This window comes from Sinohyriopsis cumingii, chromosome 12 (assembly GCF_028554795.1).
Source record: "Sinohyriopsis cumingii isolate HCF-2022 chromosome 12, ASM2855479v2, whole genome shotgun sequence".
Taxonomy (NCBI): domain Eukaryota; kingdom Metazoa; phylum Mollusca; class Bivalvia; order Unionida; family Unionidae; genus Sinohyriopsis; species Sinohyriopsis cumingii.
Window position 1 is genome coordinate 81,363,471 of NC_142972.1, and position 22,754 is coordinate 81,386,224.

At 34.6% G+C, this 22,754-nt stretch overlaps 1 protein-coding gene across 1 annotated transcript; it reads left to right on the forward strand.

The window, feature by feature from the left end:
* Nucleotides 1-7,664: 7,664 nt before the first annotated feature.
* Nucleotides 7,665-13,454, forward strand: LOC149786826 (uncharacterized). The gene is made up of 3 exons (XM_089978273.1): nucleotides 7,665-7,779; nucleotides 9,992-10,207; nucleotides 13,021-13,454. The coding sequence occupies exons 2-3, from the start codon at nucleotides 10,042-10,044 to the stop codon at nucleotides 13,236-13,238; spliced, it is 384 nt and encodes a 127-aa protein (XP_089834399.1). The 5' UTR covers nucleotides 7,665-7,779; nucleotides 9,992-10,041; the 3' UTR covers nucleotides 13,239-13,454.
* Nucleotides 13,455-22,754: the final 9,300 nt, after the last annotated feature.

Below are 22,754 nucleotides of genomic sequence, written 5' to 3' on the forward strand. Positions count from 1 at the left end.
AAGCATTAAGGGCACAATATATACACATCACATCGTTATTTCATACATCAGCGATTTTCTTTATTTACACGACCCGCATATTTGCATGGGCAAGTCTATGTTTTCAAGTTTCATTTTTGATGAATTCTATGTTCATTCAAGAGAATGGACAATGCAGCGGGCAAAAATTGTTCAATTAACTTGGCCTAAGTTAGTGGCAAACATGCGATGAAAGCAAACGTAGAATCTATTGCCACCGCAATGATATTACTCATTAGGATAACGTAAGATAACAAGACCTAGATGTGTCGACCGTCTGGTGTTAAATTTACATGATCGTTCAAGTATATTTTGTTTTGTACATCTAATTTTCTGTACTCTCATGAGTTAGGGATACGGTAATTACAGGAGTGGTTTCTTACCAAACATATGTCAACAGATATTTACATTAAATTAATTAAATCGTGCAACAAATTCTGAAAACCGGTGCTCAAAAAGCTTATCTCTTTTATAGCAATAGTTACGAAAAATCACTTAATTTATGATCATGTTTGACGGACCTGCCCATATCACAGTCTAATCAGATTCTTGAATACTTGAAAACAAACAGTTCATAAATACTGGAAAATGAAAACGCACGAACAACGATTTCTACTCCAAATACGTTCGGATGCTTTCCAAACCCAGAACGTAGTTGTGAACAAGACCAATAAAGACTCGCTGAAATGTCATGCTCGGAAAACCAATTATGGTGCACGTAAGGGAATGACACAGTGGACATTACGGTATCAATCACAGCCATTAAGCAAAAACATAATAATGCTAAATATTTCGTTGGAACATTCATTAAAACCAGTGACATCATTATCATCATCATTATCGTCGTTGTCGTCGTCATCAATCCCATAACCCAAGAGTAAGTTGGTGCACCACAGGTGACTGTACAAAAAATTATCTCTTTGGGAATCTCAAAACTCCATGACCGTCCACTCTTTAACGCTGTCTCCCCATCTGTTTTTCAGTCTGCCTCTTCGTCTGCACCCCCGCACCGTGACTTGCAAAAGTGTATTTGCTAGTTCAGATGATCTTGAGATATCACCATACCACTTCAGTTTGCGTTTTTCACAGTGGTCAAGAGATCTTCATAAAGTTCGATGGCTCTTTGGATCCTACTGTGAACCTTTTTGTTGTTTACATGATCAATTTATGAGATGTTCAATATCATGCCATAACATCTCATTTCGAAGGTTTGAATCTTTCTTTGTAGATCTGATGTGAACGTCAATGTCTCACAAGCATGCAGAAAAATGAATATGACAGTCGATCACATCAGCTTTATTTTGCAACAAAGAGCAATGCTCTTGTCTTTCTATATTGGTATCGATCTTGTTATGGCCGCTGATGTCTGGAAAATTCTGCAAAGTAGTTTTGGTTTGGAGACCTCGTCTGTATTTGAAGCTTCTGTCCACTGACCTTTATTTCTGCGCTGTGATGACATTGCTCTTTTTGGAATCAGTTGGTTTTTCGGCGCTAATCTCCCTACCATATGCTCTGGAGGCTCTATCGAAGCGCTCAACCAAGTCCGCCAATTCTTTTGCATCCCCTGGCAAACCATCAATACCAACTGCGAAGCTAAGGTCAGTGATTGGTCTTTCTCCCATGCTTACAGTGCCCTTGTGGTCTTCCAAGACAACCTCAATGATCCGTTCCAGGAAAATGTTGAAGAGTGTAGGTGACAGTATACATCCCTGTCCGACTCCAACTTTTGTTCGGAAGCAATCACTTCTGCTACCATTAATGAGGACAGCACCGGTGGCTTTGTCATAGAGGTGATTTTCCATCCGCACCAGGTCTAAGCTGATGTTATACTTCCTCATAGTTGCTCATTAGGTCGCATGCCATACCATATCAAAGGCCTTCTTGAAATATATCAAGACATTCATTACTTTTGCTGATGCTAAAGGTATTTCACGCAGAGGAGTCAGAGACTGATCATTTGTTCTGTGGTGCTCCTTCCTGCTTGGAAGCCTGCCTGCTTTTCAGCAATGCTTTTCTCTGCAGTGACAGCAGAAATATATTTTAAAATGATACCAAATGCAGTAGATTCCAAACGCAGTCTCGACTGCCGCGATATGTGCCACTAAAAGTTAAAAACTAATACGGACATGTACAATGCGACTGTATATGTATAGCGAAATCGTCCGTGGTCAAAAAATCTTTAACCACACCTAACATTCTGAATATAGTCAGATTTATATTCTTCATATGTTTTAATTTCTACATGCATTGGTTTGTGCGGTGTCTTACATCAATTATACCCGACCTTGGGTTTAACATTCAAGACGTAAACAACAATTATAGATTTAATTACAAGTAAATAAAACAATTTTTGTTTGGTATTAACAACAGCATCGGTGCTTGTATTTGCTTGGGGTGTTGTGGGTTAGGGCTGGTGTAGCCAGCGTATCAGGTTTAATGCATAGGTCTTCAAACTGCAGTGACACTTATCATACCACAAGTAAATTCACTGACCCTCATGATCAAATGTTTTGATAATATTAGTTTTTAGCAAAATGATGCATCTCTCTTTATATCTTTCCTCTGCATGTATGGTGTAAATTTAGTAACATTCAGTCACTATTCTCTCGTCAATTATAGGTTCATAAATAAAACGCATAAATAAGATTCACTTCCCGTATCGCAATTCATATTCTTGATGTCGCAAATTGTTTCATACATAAATGTCCGGGCTGCATTTTCGTGCTTTTTTAATCAACCAAGACTAATATCATGCAGAACGTTCGACTGCGAAAATAAAACCAAACTAAAATATTCCAGTGCACAATACTATACTGCCTGTCTGCATGCATACAAGTATTTTCGTCTTGTTTATTGTGCGTAACCTCTTTCTTGCTGTATTCAGAGTAATGTTTAAAGCGAAAATAGTTACTCATATCCATAATTTCAGATGTTGATGGCAAAAGCTAGTAATTGGTTGATGGGGTTTTGGAATTCCAATGCGGACGAAGATGTGCCTCGCATGACAGATGTTTTGAGGAAGCATCTTTCTGTTGCGCAGGTATGCAAACTTACAACAACAAAAAACAACCTAACTACTGATCCTTATTGACTCTACTGTCTCTCTCATGAGTGGCATACCATAACACTAAGAGAAAGGCTTTTCGCTCGTATGGCATAGTCCATTTCCGAACTGCCACCCAAAGCAAAAGGCTTTGAGAGTCGCCTCATGTTGCAGTGCTTCAGTCCAAGTCACACTAAAATGAATACAAGGCTGAATACACCCATATAAAGTGGTCGTTTTACAGTGAGAGTAAATATACGCATACAATACAGTATAATAATAATACTTGTAAGTATGTGTTCTTTTCAGTAGTCATAGGCATTTGTAAACATACTCACTCTATACTCACTGGTGTGAGGCTAGGGTCGCCTAGAGCTTTCAGTGTCACACTGAACAAAGATAGCCAGCCTTGTTCAGTCTGAAACTGCAATATAATTAGATGTCTCTGATATATAAAGTTTCCTTAGAATAACTTAGAAACCAAATTCCTGTGTGGTACCTGGCGTCCAGTAATCGTGATATATAAAGTTTCCTTAGAATAACTCAGAAACCAACTCCTGCGTGGTACCTGGCGTCCAATAATCGTGATATATAAAGCTTCCTTAGAATAACTCAGAAACCAACTCCTGTGTGGTACCTGGCGTAAAATAATCGTGCGATACTCTTAACATGGTGGATGTTGATTTTTATCTAAGTCCAAAGAAGTCAAAGGTCACTTCATTTTTATATCTTCTTGTCCGAAAACATTTACTAAGAATATATTACCATTAAACCAATTTATTGAAGTCTTGACATTTTCACTAGTGTGTTAATTGTTACAACTCAACATTGTGCTTTCGAGTCCTAAATTAGAAGAATGGGTAAAGCTTATTATATGCGCCATATCACACTTTCGGTACTGTTTGAGGGATTTTGTATTTGCCAATGGAGAACATTAGGTAATTTTAGGTCTTGAAGTACAACGTTCTCTTTTGCAAGATGGATATCACTATGTGAATAGCGGCATCCAATATCAGAAAAATGAGTGTTGTAGTCTCCGTGTTTACGATACGATCGAAGTATATTGCCCAAATTTCCACTTATAACTCTGTAGCTGTCTATGACTTACACTCTGCAAAACTATCCGATGTCTAGGTGTTACAAGCAGAGTCAGGTTACGCTACGCAATGTTAGAGTTGCCCAAATTTCCACTTATAACTCTGTAGCTGTCTATGACTTACACTCTGCAAAACTATCCGATGTCTAGGTGTTACAAGCAGAGTCAGGTTACGCTACGCATTGTTAGAGTTGCAGTTACAAATTTCTTTGAATCCACAAGTGTATATAATATAACGGACAAGATAATTCACAAATGGGCCAATATGTTACTATTGTGTCTGTAGCGTTTGCTGTATAGTACAGTCGATACCAAATTTTGTACCATTATATTTCACTGGATTGCACTTAGCTGATCCATAAGGCAGGAGAAGAGTAATACGTTCTATCCAGCTGGTTTTCACCGTATTCTTACACATACCAACAGCAAGGGATCAGATCTTTCTTCTCGTAAGTTTCATTTAAATCTCAATTCAGATTCAGTAATGGCAAGGAAACGATTTACAAAGTATATATTATCGTTTTTCAAACTTCTCTACATAACCTTTTATCCATGATATATATCATAGCGAAGTTTTCAATACTGAGGAAATACATTATACATCCAAGTAAGACATATACACTCAAAAGGTTTTGATTTAAACAAAGTGATCAAAAAAGCAAGGTTTCAATCTCTCTCAAATATCGTCAAACATTTTACTTTTTTAAAAGTAAAGATACTACCATTATTTATTTTAAGAAATGGTAAAATATTTCACCTTCAGTAATGTTATATCATTTAGGACAACGTTGAAATTCTAGAGAAAATCTATAGTGAAACTAGGCAAGGGCATGTTGGAATTGGACCAGTGACAGGACAGATCATAATGAGTACCCCACCAAGAGGGCATTTTGAGGTAACTCCTGAATTACTGGTGAATGAACATTCTTATGTCATACTAAAACTGATTGAAAGGCTTGCCACCTTCCTAGAACCACATATTGCAGATGCACCTCATTTCCTAAAGAAAAGAGAGAATCTCACTGTTCATCAATTTAATATTTTCAACAATACAAATTAACATCATATATTGTGTTGAGTTATAGTTATCTACAATGGCACAGGTATTAGTGAAGAATATTGCCAATGGAAGTTTTTTATGTTCCATTTATTTTAGACCGTGGAAGTTTGTTGATACTATCAAATTTAAAGTATTTCCCAGAATTATCCATTATAACAGTTTTAACTCCAGCATGATTATTCCACTTTCAGCACTGCATATAATTTTGGCAGGGATTGATACTACTGGTGTACATTCAAGAATACTAAAATAGATTTATCAAGAGGATAGTACTGATGAAATGCATTGTTCCAATATTACAAAAAAATAAAATCAAATACTAATGATTGGAAATATTATATAAATCTATTTTGGTGCGCCTTCCATACCAGAATTTATTCGGTATAATTTTCTGAATTGCTATACAATGTAATTCTGTGAAATCGAAAACGTTTCGATGTTGGTTAAACAACTCGTATCTTTACAACAGTGACAATAGATTTATTTTTGCTATATTTTACCACAAAGGAAGTTCCGAACGAAGGCAGTGTCACGGTGGAACCAAACGCCACAGATCCTCTGAGGAATCAACCGTACAAACAACCTCAGCCTATGGAAACTGATGAAAGTGATAACCCACCGGCAGGAAATTCTGAAAGAAGAGATATAATGGTTAGTAAACTATATATGTTTTTATTTCACATTTAGAACCATACTAAATAGCAGTCGTAGTCAAGGACAACCATTTCTCAATTATAATCAACGTGCAATTTACATTGCAGAATCATTTATAAAACATATTTGGATTGGAAAAGTGTATGTACCAACGATCACTATCATCGTGATAACTCTATTTATTCTTGTTTGTTATTTTAATCCAGTCAAAATAAATTGAATTACATGTTTTTATTTTGCGATGTTATTTAACGTTTAGGGCAATATTTGGGAAAAACGTCACAATGTTTATTTTTGGTTGCCCAGACATTATTTTTTTCACGTCATTCATAAAAGTAGTGATGGCTAGTTCTGCAGCCAGAAACATATATTTCTTTTGGAATTTGACATAATTTGCCATCAGTTTTAGTTTTATCAAAAGAAATATAAAATTGCAATCTTTTCCTAACCTCTACAAGACTAAAGTGTTTTTTTCTTCATTAGTAGCTCTACATGATGGGGTATTGTGCTGCATTTATATCAAATCCAGACCTGCAATGTTGGCCCAACGAGTGATTATATACGTACATGAAAAATGCGCTTTAAATATATATTTTATCTGGCTATTTTCAGATTTGATTACAAATATATATTCAGAGACAGTAACTGTGTCTATGTCAGATCCTACAGAATAATTTGAAATAATGTTAGCGCCTAAGGGACCTAATTAATTAATTTGTCAGAGACAATCAATTAAGTTAAGCACACATACACAGACAAACACTCACAGGCACATATCACAATCAGCACAAAAAGAAGTGAATGTAAAGAGCTCCGCAATATTTTACATTGTTTGTAAAATATACATTTTTTACAACTATAACTGAACATAAGACAGAAATACTGTATTTAGCAGTGTGAGGTTGTTCTGTTTAAAGAAGATGTAATCCGTGCAATCTTATTTCGTTATTGAAACAGACACTATATATTGGATATTTTTCAACAACTATCCCTCGTTTCGTTCATCGTAAGCTACGTTATGTTTTGATGAATACGAACCTTAGATGCAAAAAATGGACACACCTGTTCTATTTTAAATTAGACTTGTTTCAGATTTATTTTGTCAACACAAATGCACAGAGAATACATCATTTAGATTTCGTGATATTCCCCTGTTTTAAATTCATTGTTTGTTTCTGTTTGTAAGTCTGTTATGTAATTTCCCGCATTGGACAATAATGACACCTAGTGTAAAATTAGTACTGCGCTGATGTGTATCAGTTTATATATACATATGAACAACTGATTCAGGATTATTTTTGTACAGGTTTGTATAGTATCATTGTTCTTAGAGATCTGTTAATGTTAAAGAATTCGCAGCCGGCGATATACCATGCAGGGATAGGTCAGGTCGTATTTGAACTCTCAGGTCCTTCTCGTTTACGCTACATATTACGTCATGCGGGTACGTTTGTACAGAATATAAATATTTTTCATAGACAAACGCAGCACATCGTATACATTTTTTTTCTGCCCGCATACAAATAGGAAGAGACGCTAACGTGTTAGAAAATCATAAGCACAATGTCAGCATTGACAAGTTCTGGTTGGTATAATCAGTTATTTACATTTCACTGAATAGTTTTCCTTCCTGCGAACAGTGCAGAAAGTTTCAATACAATTAATGACTAATCCCCATTGTCATTTATAAAGTAAATTACATGCACAAAAGAAGTAACCCAAAAATGCAAGAATCTCTTTCCAAAAAGACTAAGCTTCAAGAGTGGGTAATGCATTAGTTTCAGGAAGCTGTAGATAAAGCTAAAGACAGTCTGAAGAAAAGTCAGGATGAAGTAGAGTATTATGACAGAAAGAGACAAGAAATAAGAAGCAGACAAGGAACATATCCATCAGCAAAGAAAAGAAACGGTATCGCTTGTTTGCATATAAAGTCCTAATATTACAGCTAACCTATGTCTTCCAAATTTTGTTTGACGCTTGGAAAACCTTCATGATTAAGAAAGGAATTTATTCATTCAACCAATGTTTATAGTCATTGTTTATTCATTCATTTATTAGAATGCTGAACTGTTTTTGTGACTATCAGATTAAATGTGATAATATATATTGCGTCTTTACTTTTGGCACAGGACTGTAGATTATATATGAGGTATAAAAGGTGTTGGCAAGTTATAAAATCAATCGTAATAAGGAACACATTTGCAAGTGTAGAGTATGTTCCGATTGAATGGTTCGGTTAAGTGGGTTCTGGTCCGACTTGGGAAATTGTGTCGTAAGAATATACACCTAGGAAGTATTGCGAGATGCTTTGAGATGGAAACTATTACGAGGTAGAGCCGTACAAGTTTATAATACGAGAGAGAGAGATAGATAGAGCTGATTAGTTAATTCGTTTTTCTTTTATATGTTCATGGTTTAATATCAGTCTGCAGATGTGTTTAATGTTGTGTTTAGATTTAATGTGAGAGGAAACATTTGTTTGGATTATTCATTGGAATTTGCTTACTAACTCTGGTCTAAATATTATTCTGGGATTAATGTAAATTCATTCAAAGGCGATTTAGACAATGCCTTCATGATACGTGTTTCCTGTTGTCGTGTCAACACATTTGAAGATCTGGAATTCATTCAAAACACTATTCTTTTGGACGTGGGATATAACCTTTAAAAGACACATTTATACTGACTTCATAATAATGAACGTGTTTCTGAAACTCATTTTATAAGTAGAAGAATTGAATTATGTGTTACGTTTTGCAAAATGTGTTGATTTTGCTAATTTTTGTTATTTAGTTTATAACCATATGGTCGTAACAGAAATTTGGCGCACGTCCGGGGTACAAATTTCTGAAACACTAGTTGAGAGAAATCAAATTTGCTTATTGAAATTTTAAATTTATATTGTTTCTTAATCTTCTTAATTCTTGGTTTAGGATTATATAATCGCAATAATATGTGCATACATCGATCTAGAGTTAAATATGCGTAATGCATATTGTGGTAAAGAAGTCTTTTGAAGACAAAACGTCCATGGTAAAGCTCTTTTACGGAAAGCTAGCCTATAGGCTCAGCTCTAAATGAGTCATTCTCAAAGGAAAATACAAAATAGAGACACGACAAACTGAAAACACAAAAAGCGTTGAGGTTACAAAATGTTTCATGACTATCTCTACAGGTATACAAATTTGAAAGCTTTGATCTTTCAACTAGTTGGCTTCACTTTTTGCTGATGCTGAAAAATATTTCATATTGACCTAGAATTCGATGAGTCATATTGCTATCTTTTTTTTAAAAAAAGTAATTTTGCGTAGCCGTATATTATATTCCAAATATTGCACTGCTTTAGTAGTAATTGTACGCTATTGTGTGACTATGAAATAAACGGAAAGAACTATTTAAATGAAAATTTGCTGGCTACAAAAAGATTATGAATTTATTTTATGCTTCTCTTCTTTTCCTATTCTTCTTGGTTTAAACCGCTCGGTTTAAATATTCTAAGGCAGCGAAACCAGTAAGATTCCTTTCCTTTCCTGGTTTAGGAACTCCAGTTGGGGTTGTGAGCAATTGTAATAAGTGTTACATCACTGATCTTGTAGCCATAGGATGAGAAGTGTTCTGCAACTGAACCTCTGTACAGCTTCTTTGTTATCCAATCAGGTCTGTGAAGATTGATCCTTTTGTGTAAGTTTGCAGTGTCTCCGAAATGCTGAAGGTTAAAGATCTTTCATGTAATGAGATAAATTACATTCTCTGTTTTGCACGTTGTGTTTGGATGATGTATGCTCAATGTTTCACTAGCCACTGCGCTGCAGAATGTGCTGGCTTCTATCATATGTCGACAGGTTTTGCACCTTGTATCTCCACAGAACCAGCTATCAAATGTTGACAGGTTTAGCACCTTTGATCGCCTCAGAGCCAGGTTTACTAGGTAGTCTTGGTTAATGGTTGCCAGTTTGTAATGTTTCATTGTGTTTTAAATGTTTAATATCATTTTACTGGATTGCATATATATATATATATATATATATATATATATATATATATATATATATATATATATATATATATATATAGATAGATAGATAGATAGATAATGTATATAGTCTTCTCTTCCGGACAGTAGCCGTCCAGCTTTACTGTGCACAGAAAACAGACCTGACAGATTATGCAATGCGAGAGCTCGAGACAAAGCTGAGAAGTCAGCAGGGAATGAAATTAAAGATGCAGACATGTCAAAATATATCCAGTATTCAGACCTGTTTACCCTTGGTAGTCATTTGCCTGAGTTCTTCTCGCCTCGGTGTGGACATGAGTACTGCAATTTCTGGACTTCCAAGTAAGGATTTTTAATTGTTCTGAACTGATTGACACTTTCAGTTGTAAATTAGCCACCATCGAATCATATTTGGGATCTCATGCCAACTTTAGATTAGCAAATTTGAAAGGCTATATAATGCATATCTATCTAGAGTAATATTTACGCAGATTTTGAGTGAATGTTCTAAACCATTTACTTATGAGAGTTTATATTGTGTAATGAAATATGAAAAAGGTCGGTATGAAGTTTTTTTTTTTTATAGAACAGCCAAACTAAACTTTCATTTTTTTAGAATGGACTCTGCAATTTCTTGGTGTACGACTCATGTCTTCATTTTAACACACCTGAAAATTGTTTGACTGTTTTTGCTACAATTGTTAGAATCTATTATCGATCACGAAGACTGCATAACTATCTTTTAACTAGCACTTTAGACTTTCATTGAATCATTATCAAATGCACAATAAAAAAGATGTGGTACAGACAGAGGAATATAAGTAATGTTTATGACTGTATGCTTGAAATTAGGTGGTGGTTGAAAAGAAATTAAAGATGGCCATATACAGTACGCGCAACCTTGAGAGAGCAATGAATACATGTACCTATATAACGCCTAGAGCCCTAATTGGAATAAACAAACATGAGCTAGACTTTTCTTTGAAGAGTAACGTTTACAATTTGTGGTGTTTCCTATGTACTACATTTATTATTGATCACGATGATTAAAAAATCGTTCTCGACGAGACTACAAATCTTTAATATCATTTATGCTTGTCCTGTCGCATTTTATTCTCTACATGATATAAGGTGCACGCGAGCGACTGACGACGACCACATAGTGCACTGTTTCAAACTGTCTCAGAAAAATAAAAGCATAGCTTGGGGAGCAGGGTTCATTTTAAATTAGCTATTCTGACTCATTTGCATCATTTATTGTTGATATAGCAAACTAAATACGATTAGTCGACCGATATCAACACATTTTCTGATAAATTATATATATCGTTTTTATTTACAACGCAACTGACTATTATTTGAAGATATGCTCTTTTAACGATGAATATAATTTTAAAATTCGTTACTGAACTTCTGAATATGCATTGACAATTGTAATAATCAACGGCTCGGGATAGCGTAAATTTGTTCAGGTTACTACGTAATGATCAAAAGTGAAGATTGTCAGTTACTTCTGCCTCAGTTTATATGCCATTGCTTCTAAAACGAGTTAAACCAGAAATTAAAAGACTCGGACTTTCCATGATGTCCCTTTCATTTAGTGATCTATCCAAAGGACTAGAAAACAAACAAAGATCTATAAAACTTCTAACGTTTTACACAATGATTTGAATGCAAGTGTTACAATACATTCCATTCTAAGTACATACATTTTATAGCTTGTATGTTATCTGACTGAAATTTTAGAAAATATATTACTAACAATACAAGGAAAACGTCATTTATCACCATTTGATCTGGACTACAGTAAGCATGTATATAACAGTGTACATGTTTTGTGCGATTAGATGCCTTTAGGCACTGTATACATTATGTAATCATTAGAGTTATCATCGGAGTACTTTAGTAATTTCGTAATCGTAATCATTCGAGTCATCTTCTTAGAAGAATAGGTACGTTGTAATTACTAGAATCATTTTCACATCACAGTAGGCATAAGGTAATTATTAGAATCATCCTCACAACACTGTGGTAATGTTGTAATCATTTTAAAAAACACATTGTTTATCTTTGCTTGAACCACTGTTAAACAGAATATTAGGTTATTAGTCTATTCGTTAATCAATGCAACACCCGCTTGAATATTGTCATCAATCAAAATTATTTATATGGACATTCTTCTCACAATTAATACACACATTTTCAGTAAATTTATAAATTTCCATCCCTCTTTTTCTCTTATCAGATCGTTTTTATTTAACTGAATCACAGAAACATAAAAAGAAACTGAAATGCCCCACCACACATTTATAATTTTAACTTTCTTTATCTAAACATATACAAAAGAATTAGAGTAATATTAACATAGCTATCCCCCAAACAGATGTAGTAACATTACCCATTGTCCAGACACTAAATTTGTGATCTCCAAAACCTGATGTAGAACCAATACTATAACTGATGCAGTAACAATAATATATAGCTTTCCTGCAATCCCCCTAACCCAAGTAGTAACATTACTCTATTTCCCAGTACTGATTTTATGATCTACTAAACCTGATGAAGTAACAGTACCACAACTGATGTAGTAACAATACTACATCGCTATCCTCCCAAACACATATCGTAACATTGCCCTATGTCCAGGCACTGATTTCGTGATCTCAAAAATCTGATGCAATGACATTACTACAACTGATGTAGTAACACGACTAAATATCTCTAATGCAATCCCCCAAACCCATCTAGTAAAATTACCCTATGTCCAGGAACTGATTTGTGACCTCCAAAGCTTGATGTAGAAACAATACTACATAATCATCATATCAATCCCCCAAAACATGTGGTAATTTTACCCAAAATAGGGTAATGTTATTACATGAAGTTGGGGGATAGCAGGAGTGCTATTTAGTATTGTTATTACATCAGTTGTAGTATTGTTACTACATCAGGTCTTGGAGATCACAAAATCAGTGCCTGGATATAGAGCGATGTTACTACATTTGTTTGGGAATTAACAATGTAGTATTGTTACTGTTGTAAAATTCCTTTACAAAGGACAAGCAGGCAATTCCTTGTTTATTCTGACTGCCACTCTAGGTAGATAATATACAAACAAATTGTTGAGTATCTACGAGTTCTTTACTTTCTTACAGTTGGATCAAATACAGCAGTATTGATATTTCATCATCTGAAACCGCATGCCTTGCCTACTGAACCCAGTACTTCATTCCTGAAGGAAGATGAATTCAAGAATGTGGGCATAATTATTGATGTAGCCTTCTATGAGGATATGGGACTGTATGACTGTGATATGAACACACACGCATACAAGACATTAATAACATTCATCGAGGGTCATTGCAAAAAATAAATTCCTTCGTATATATGATCAACTGGTAAAATTCGATATGTCCTACGCAGTGTTATGTTTTTCTGTTGTTTGTTGTTAGTAGACAGCATATATTCAGATTTATCTTACTCTTTGTTTGGTTTTTAAGATATTTCCATTGCCAATACTTTACATGCAATGTTTTAACGGGTGTTAGGAAAGCACGTATACATTATAACCCAGCATTAACTCCATCAGTTTGACAAGGATTATACTGAATAAAGAATATTTTATACCCCCGTTGTTATGAAAAAGTAAATATGATTATAATTCTTCACTTTTTGTGTAATTATTTTATTTTAGATACACAAGAAACTCTCTACATTTAGTATTCTTATAGAGTTCTATTTGTTTCCTGAAAAGCTACCATCAAACTGGACTGGTGTTGGAAATTGCAGAATAAATGCACTCGCCAAGTGCATGATCCAAATGATATACAATCTTGCTCCACGAAGAAATTTCTGCAGACAGTGTAATTTCTATGATAAAACTTGTCATCGCAATATCGTCCTGGAGCAAACTAGTGCTGATGCCTAAAAACTAAATGACACGAGTTTTACGATCCATGTAGAGGTATAATATTCCTGATGTTGCACTGTTTGTACGTATGTCTCCAATCTACTATATAAATCATACTGCAGTTTCCACAGCATTTTGTTCTACTCCAATCAATATTGAACTCGAAATTTTATGAGAAGTGACAGAAGTATATTTTAAACAATATAATAGTCATTTCTTTCTTACATTTTTATCCTTATTACTGTTAGCTTGCATGTTGCACATGGCTCAATGTTTTGGAGAGGCGCCAGCGGGGATTAGGAAAAAGGTTAACCTGAAAATGTGCTTCGCATGCCAGTTAAACACATAATGGATGCGACAGTTATTACGAACATAAATATATTATTTTTGCTTACCAATAAATTATAACAAATGGATTTAGCGTTTTATATTCAGTTGCTTTATTAGATAACCCATCATGTTTGGATATCATATAACATGGTTGACTCTGCTGCAATGCATTTCTTCATACACACATCCGAAAATACAGTTTGATGTTACAAGCCAGGGGTCTTTACTTGACCGAGCTGTGTTAAACACTCACGCGAGTCTTGCTAGAAGTCGTAAGTTTACCCCAAATTTCCAAAGACTTCCATACAACTTCATTTGTAAATTAGAAAGCCCGACGTGTCTATTCTATAATAAATTTAACTCTAATCAACGCAGTAACACAGATAAAACAATCCGCCAAATATCCACCAACCGCACACCCTCACGGGTCTCTCTTCATTAGGTTTCTGTAACCCAGGAGTTCTCGCCTTAGAAACTATACAACTCTCCCCAACACAAGGAACTATTTTAACTTCGCCACTAATGGTTTCCAGGCACATTTCGCCAGTATAAATGCACTAAATTTGCCACCATGGCGACATAAACAGTATCTGCCGAGTCCCTTCTTATTAATTTCATTGTGTAATTTACCGGTTTCCTACCGTAAATACTGCCATTGCAGTCACACCACTAATGTATACTACCTGAGTTTAGTAGGGACTTTATTATCCCATCGACACTCATTAGTTTTGGACCTGAATCCACTACCAGTGAACCATGGCATCATGTAAACTCACTAACACTTTACTCCGTGATGTGTGCTCCTCGTAATTGGCTAATTATTTCGTGCAAAGGAACATCTCTATTGCACCGAATTCCAATAATCAGACAAGTAATCACATAAACCTAGGAATTCCTTAACACTGGACGCCATAACCAAATGCGCATACTCCAAATGTATTACAACACTATGAGTAAGGTGAAAATCTTAATCGATTTAAGAACACTTATTTACTTTATGTTTTAACCTTGTTAAAAGAGTGGGATTTAACTGTACAGTACTTCTGTGATGTAAAAAAATTGTTTTCACATGTAATATATATATATATATATATATATATATATATATATATATATATATATGCACCGCTCCGGTGGCCTAGTAGTCTGGTGTCAGAATAATGTGATTGGCGGGACATCATACGAATCGTGAATAAACTTCTTCATTTTCTATTAAACGATGAAAACAAATTGAAAATTTAGGGAAATACTTTACAATGGTCAATGTAAAAAGAGATTGTTGAACCGAACTTCAAGTCAGTATAGCAAATATTAGATGAACCCAATACAAATGTTAGTTTTTTTTCTTTGTTAAACACTTTTAGCAAATTATTGGCTATATCGAACTGGCGATATCCGCCCCAACCAGACTCTGTATGTTGTTAGGAAAGACATTAACTTCCACTTTCCGGTCATGATATAAACCATAATGGGTAAAAAGGATCAGATAAAAGCAGCAACATCAAAACAATTCCATGTTCAGAACAACCGCTTTACCTGGGGCATGACGTCTTTATATTTAATAGAAAATATATATCTTGGACAAACGGTAAGTTGAACCTACAGTGTTTGTCATAATATTTACTTACAGATTAATGATATTTTTAATATGTTGTACTCTGCTCATTAGAACTGTGGTTTATTACTGTTTAATTTTGATCCGGTGTCAAGTGAACCATCATCCTACAAGCGAACACTACTGGAACATGAAAGATTAAATGTGGGTCCTAAATGTACGTTACTTATTTTTCATGTGGCACATATACTGTACTACGGTTCTAAAGAATTTTATACTGTCTCATTACTTTGTTGCACCTTAGTAGGTAAGTCTCTGATTAACAAAACTACATGTATTGGGATATTAGTCGTCGTTGCATTTTATTTTATAGACCAGATTTAGAGTCTTTGTAATGTTCCATAGTAGACCTAGATCAAAATGGTTTGCTGTTCTGATAAAATATAAACTACAGTGAAACAAATAAGTATAGTCACCTGTTTTCAAAACGTGTTAAGTAAGAAACTCGAGAATACGCTTAAAACAATAAACTCCGATATTATACTTGGATGATATCATCGCAATATAAATTTAGCAGGATAACAGAGGAAACGAAGTTTAGAAAATTCTAAATGTTCTTATAATATAACGTCATTGGAATGAAGGGTGTAACACATCTCAGGTTTTTGTTTTCAATTTGAGCTTTGCTTCAAACATTTCAAACATAAAGGAGCCATGAAACGACTCTTTCACGACATAAAACTTTTTGAGAGAAAATGTATCACATAAATTATTGTGACCCTACATGTTCAAATTAAATATACAAACATTATTTTAGGAGAAGCCATTGTTTCATTTCTTATTTTCTTGTGTGACCACATTTATAACGGTAGAAACAAAATACGGTGTAAATCAATCTTTAGTACAAGATAGCATTGCTTCTTGAACAAGGAAGCGCGACTGATAAAATCGATAAATATGTAAGTTCACGATACCCACTTGAAAACTAGACAGGTATAGGTAACATTTGGGCAAGGAAGATCAAAATAATAAATCCATATGACTAAAACCGTATTGCACTGTTCAAAGGCCTTGTGTTAGTGTGCATGTACGTGCGTGGTACCACGAAATTACGAAAATCTATTGCAAAACATTTTTCATTTTCAGGAAAGAAAGAACGAACACCAATAATTTCTTGAATAAGAGATCTCCGAAGCCTCTAGGCATCGTAATCAATCATATCAACCATCAATACTAAATCAATTTCCAAACGGAAACAGTTTTGATATTATCAGTAACTGTTTTATTTTTGCAACGGAAATTAACACAGTTACAAGTTGCATGATAGATTATTTTCGTCATACGTTACTCGTTTTTTTTTTTGAGTCATTTGTAACAAAGCAAAACCTGGTTTCAGAGATCGTTGCATCAGAAAAATGATCAAAATAAATAATGCAATTTAAATTTTAGTTAATAGCTTCTGAATATAGAGTATCGATGGAAAATATAAAAAATGTTTTTTTTACGTCCAAGAACTTACTGTGACTCCAGAGCATCTCAAAGCATTTGCCTCACGTTGGGATAGATAGATAGATAGATAGACAGATATATAGATATATAGATTGAAAGATTGATAGATTGATAGATTGATGGATAGATAGATAGATATATAGATGGATAGATAGGTAGATATATAGATAGATAGATAGATAGATAGATAGATAAGTAGATAGATAGATTGATAGATAGCTATATAGGTTGATATATAGACAGATAGATAGACAGACAGAGAGATGGATGGATGGATGTATGGATGGAATGCTTCACTTTAACGTTTTTCGGTTATCGTTATGTATTTTGTAGCTTCAGGTGAGTGCATCTGATTTTTAAGGTTTTATTTGAATCTTAATACCATGCAAATATAATGTACCTACATAAAGATCTCGGGGACTATTATTCAAAATAGTTATAGGTAAGAAAGAATGTATATATTACTGATTCCTGTTGACTTGAAAACATATCTACAACTGGACCGACATACGAACTTCTTAGCTTAGACCATTCTTTGTCGGCTGCATTGGTCAGTCTCTTAAAAGGTGTTTTACTCCAGAACTGCCTTGTACTAAGTTACCTTTAAAAGAATCCACACCAACTCAATCAATATGCATTGATAAACCGATAACAAAAACTTTGATTTAATCCATTTTAATATAAGAGCAGGCACACATATGTTCTCTTAACGTGTGATATGAAGGTCGTATGCACCCACTTAAAGTAACATCGTTTAATTGATAATGGACAATGTAAACATTGTCGATTTACCATATCATTATGTTACCTCATACATATTATGTATATAATTGTATCATTTACTTGAAGCAGTGTACAAACTTATTTAGTACAACCTCTATCAATGCTCTGGTAGGACTTTGAGAATAGTATAAAAAACGTTTGCGTTCATACAGTGAGTAGAACAAATACTGACCAGTCCCCTTTTGATCTAGTATAATTTGAAATGCATTGTGATTCCAGTGTAGACTATTTTTAAAATGAAGAAAATGGTACAATAAGTGTCACTAATTCTTTTCTTTAATTAACTATGTGTTTACGTGTTTATCTTTTCTGTTTTTTATTCAGGGATGCATAGAGGGTTCAATATTGATATGCACGTGCTAATATGAGTTAATATATTGAATCAACGGAACGTAATATTTCAGAAACATACCAGTCTTCTACCTTTCTATTACGCATGTAAAAATTTAAAGTATCTTATTTTAGATGTATAGTCGCTAAAACAAATCAGGTTGACTTCTTCGAAAACATAATTATATCTTTCTCTCGGCAGTTAATTAATACTACTTTCAACTTGCTTTTACTTACACCATGTAGACTTAGCATACCCTGCAGTGAAAGACACCTTCTATATGTGTCGTCTATGATCAGAGTAACTGTGAATTGATGGTTAGACAATGCTCTCATTTTGCAATGTCTGCCTCTTAAGCTAGCTGAGAAGCAGCCGAGACAGATCAGTTGGTAGCCATGTACCTTTGTTCTCAACGTTCATATGATTGCATATTGAATTGTGCTTCCAGAAACTTTAATTATGCAACGATGTAACTGACAATTAAAATACATTTGAAAATCGTACTGACAAAATGTGGTCCTCAAATACATATGCCAATCAAATTTGAGCTCCATGTTTATCCACCTATCGGGTTTATGTAACACGTACGCAAAACATATAACTAGCCTGCAGTACAATCAAATTAATCAACATTTGCAAGCTATCAGGAATGATTTAGTTCTTTAGATATTTGTTTCACTAATGCCAGGTATGGAAATCATATCTGTACTCAGATAAAAATACATTCAAAGTGGTATCATTATAAAGGTTGTTAAGTAAGTGTTATTGAAATACAGTTAGCCCCATTAACACGTGTTCTTCGATTAGTTAAGAAAGACAAAGGAAATGATCTGTACGTAATATAATAAGAGTTCCATTGCAATGATCCAACACGGCTTTGAAACATCTAGTCATACTGAAACTTACCGAAATGAAGTTCACAAATGGGAGTTAATCATTTGTGTCTCAGGATGTATAGAGAACGTAAGGCAATGTGCAAGTATTTAGCCATTTCTACCAAAAATGAATCAGATTGGCATATCAATGCGACAGATTCATTTGAACATACGTTGTACTAATGTAAGAAAAGGTAAAAGTAATACTGTTACTGACATCTACTTGAATAATTCGTTTATAAATAAGGTTGCTCATCATGAATCAATTACCAGGTTTATCGCTCTTTGTTACTTTCACGATCTACTGACCATTCCCATGATGACATATTGCTGAACAAATCAAGATATTCGTAACGAAGTCGCTCTCACCCGCAGCAGCAGAGAGGGTGAACAGACCATAAAATTCCGACAAAACAAATAAAACAAACAAATAAAATCATCTCGTAGAAAGGTCAAGATTTTTACAAATGAACTTTTCCTTGAGATGTTTTATTTTTGTAATGACCGATTGTACTAATAAAACCTCAGTTCGAAATAGTAGCTGAAAAAATAAAGTACTCTACTTGTTTATTTATTTTTGTTTATTTTTTTGACGACCAACGTTGGTAGGTACCCTCTCTGCTGCTATTAATTTACCACCATACCAAGTTTGATGAATATTTTTCAACGCGTTCTCGCTGTCGTTTTTCCTCATCTGTTTCATCTTCATCTGTTTCATCTTTATTTGTTCTATGTTTCAAGTAATATTCAAGTTCTGATGGTGGTTTTTCTATTTTTGGATTTATGTTCTTTCTGTGTTTATAATATATCATCAAACTTCGATATCGATCTCCACCGCAATTTTTGCAAATCTGATACAATCCTCTAACGCCGTTGTTTTCAACACAACTTCGTGGACCAGCATGAAGGTTTTTCTTTATAAGATAATTATGTTTCTTGCAATATTCTCCACGGCATTTTTTATTACAATTGTTAGTGGTTCCTTGATGTAACCACGCACAGTTGTTCATTATCTTTTTAATTTAATTTAATTTTATCATCATCCCTGTTACCCAAATATTTTATCAAGACCCACACGATATCTTGTTCTTGGATCATGTAAATTTATTGTTATAAATCCATGTGGGGTAGCTTGCGCTCGTGAGAAGAAATTTTTGAATTTAATTATATCCATGTCACCACCACACCAAGTTTGATGAATATTTCTAAGTGTGTGTGTGTCTACGCCATTAAACACAACTAAAATGTTGCAGTTGTCTCTGATCACCTTCGGAATTTGTGTATATCGTTGAGTAACATAGATCACGTCTGTATTTTTATATCTACCACGGGAAAAAATCCTAGCTGGATTTGATTGTTTATCTAGCATCACATCGTCGTATACAACTAAATTATTAATAAATCCGTCTATGGAATCTACGGATGGTGCTTCATCAATATCGGTTATAAACTCTATGACATCATTACCTTCATCCAGTAATCGCGCGTTTTCATTGAAATCTTTAAGTACATCATAACATCGCTGATCATCAGCGGATGGTGCTACTAAATACAATTTATCCCATTTCAACCATCTCATTATCAGATTAAGTAATAATTGCGTCTTACCCGATCCAGATGGTCCTATGATAATCATTCTGATGGAGTTCGGTAGCGCAGGATGATGCTTAACTGGCTCTCGTTTTCTTGTTGCTGAGAAATCAATTATATCCATATATTTTATAACATGAATCTATATTGTTTACGCTGTAAAGTTTAAACTCCAACCACTGATTTAGCTACGGTTATAACAAAAAATAAAAAAATAGCGTACGGTGGAAAATGTTCTGTATGCGGTAGAAAGAAATTTTCGTTTTTACCTAATAGGCGCGGTGGTGATATTGCTAATTTGATGTCAAAGTTTCCAGGTGCTCCATGGGCTAAATACAGTGGAGAAAAACATCTACCAGGATATAATTATTGCGGTCCTGGTACTCGACTCGATATCAGGCTCGATAATCAGGATCAACCAAAACCAGGCGAGGAACCAATAAATGCTATTGATCGAGCTTGTCATGTTCATGATGTAGCTTATAAGAGTAAAAATCTACAAGATCGGCATCTTGCAGATGTGAAATTAATTCATGCATTAAATTCTATAAAAAATAAAAATATTATAGAATCATTAGCTAATTGGTTAGGAAGATCCTCGATGAAAGGTAAATTAGCGCTTGGGGCTGGTAATTAATAATGGAATTAATTTATTATTCACCAAGAGGATACTGGAGAGGCAAAGCAGCAATTGGTAAACTCGCTGATGCAGCAGCGGTTAAACATTCTACTGCTAAAGCGTGGTTATCCAAACAAGCAATATGGCAAATTTATCTGCCATCACCGAAACGAATTCAGTACGCGTATTTCGATGTCAGTGTTTCTAATGAAGTTCATCAAGCTGATATTCTGTTTTTACCGCATGATACTGTGCGTAGAAAAACGTACAAATACGCGCTAACCGTAGTTGATGTTGCAAGTAGATATAAAGAAGCAGAGCCGCTATCAGCGAAAACATCATCTGAAGTAGCCGATGCGTTTGAACGAATTTATCAACGAGGACTCGGACCACGAGGTGGTCTGCGATGGCCACAGCTACTACAGGTTTATCCTGGCAAGGAATTTCTTGGTCCAGTATCATCGTTGATGAAACGACATAATACCAAAATACGACGAGGTCATACTGCAATTCATCATGATCAAGCAATTGTTGAGCGATTTAATCGAACACTTGCTGAGCGGTTATTTGGATATCAATACGCGAGGGAATTTATTCAGGATAAAAGATCTCGCGAATGGGATGCAAGATTACCAAGCGTGATAGCTGCATTAAATAATGAGATCACACGAACAACCAACATGTAACCCATTAATGCAATTACAAAAAAAATATACCAACACAACGAAAAGATGTTGAAAAACAAAAAAATATTAGGTGATGTTACAGTTAGATATTTATATGAGCCTGGTGAACTTGAAGGTGGTAAACGAAGAGCGACTGATCCTATTTGGAGTGTTACCACACACAAAATATCTACCGTGACAAGATCCTCAGGTAGACCTGCAATCTACAGATTAGATTCGGCCGCTCCTCAACGTGGATTTACACGTGAACAACTACAAATAATTCCCGCGGATACACAACTACCACCAAAATCACTTCAGTGATTTCGATCACTTAACTAGCACCCAAGGCGCTGGCGCCTCTGCGTCGATTACACTCAAGACAGGTCAACATGGTATTTTCTCGTGTATGACCGCGACTATTATCTTTTCTATCTACGGTAAATTGTCTTGAATCATTACTCGAATATCGCCATAACATTATACAATTACAACTGGCGCAATGATTGTTCTGCTGCTGTTTTAACTCAATAATAAATTCAACATCAAGATCAAAGTCACGTTTATTTTTTTTATCAGATTGTTTGTATCCGATTAATTTTTTTCTTATTATATCATCATCGATGATGTTAAATTTATCAACGATTTCAGGAATTATAATTCTACGTAATTGAGATATTTTTCTGACCCTCGATACCGCTAAATAAACTAAATTTGACCAC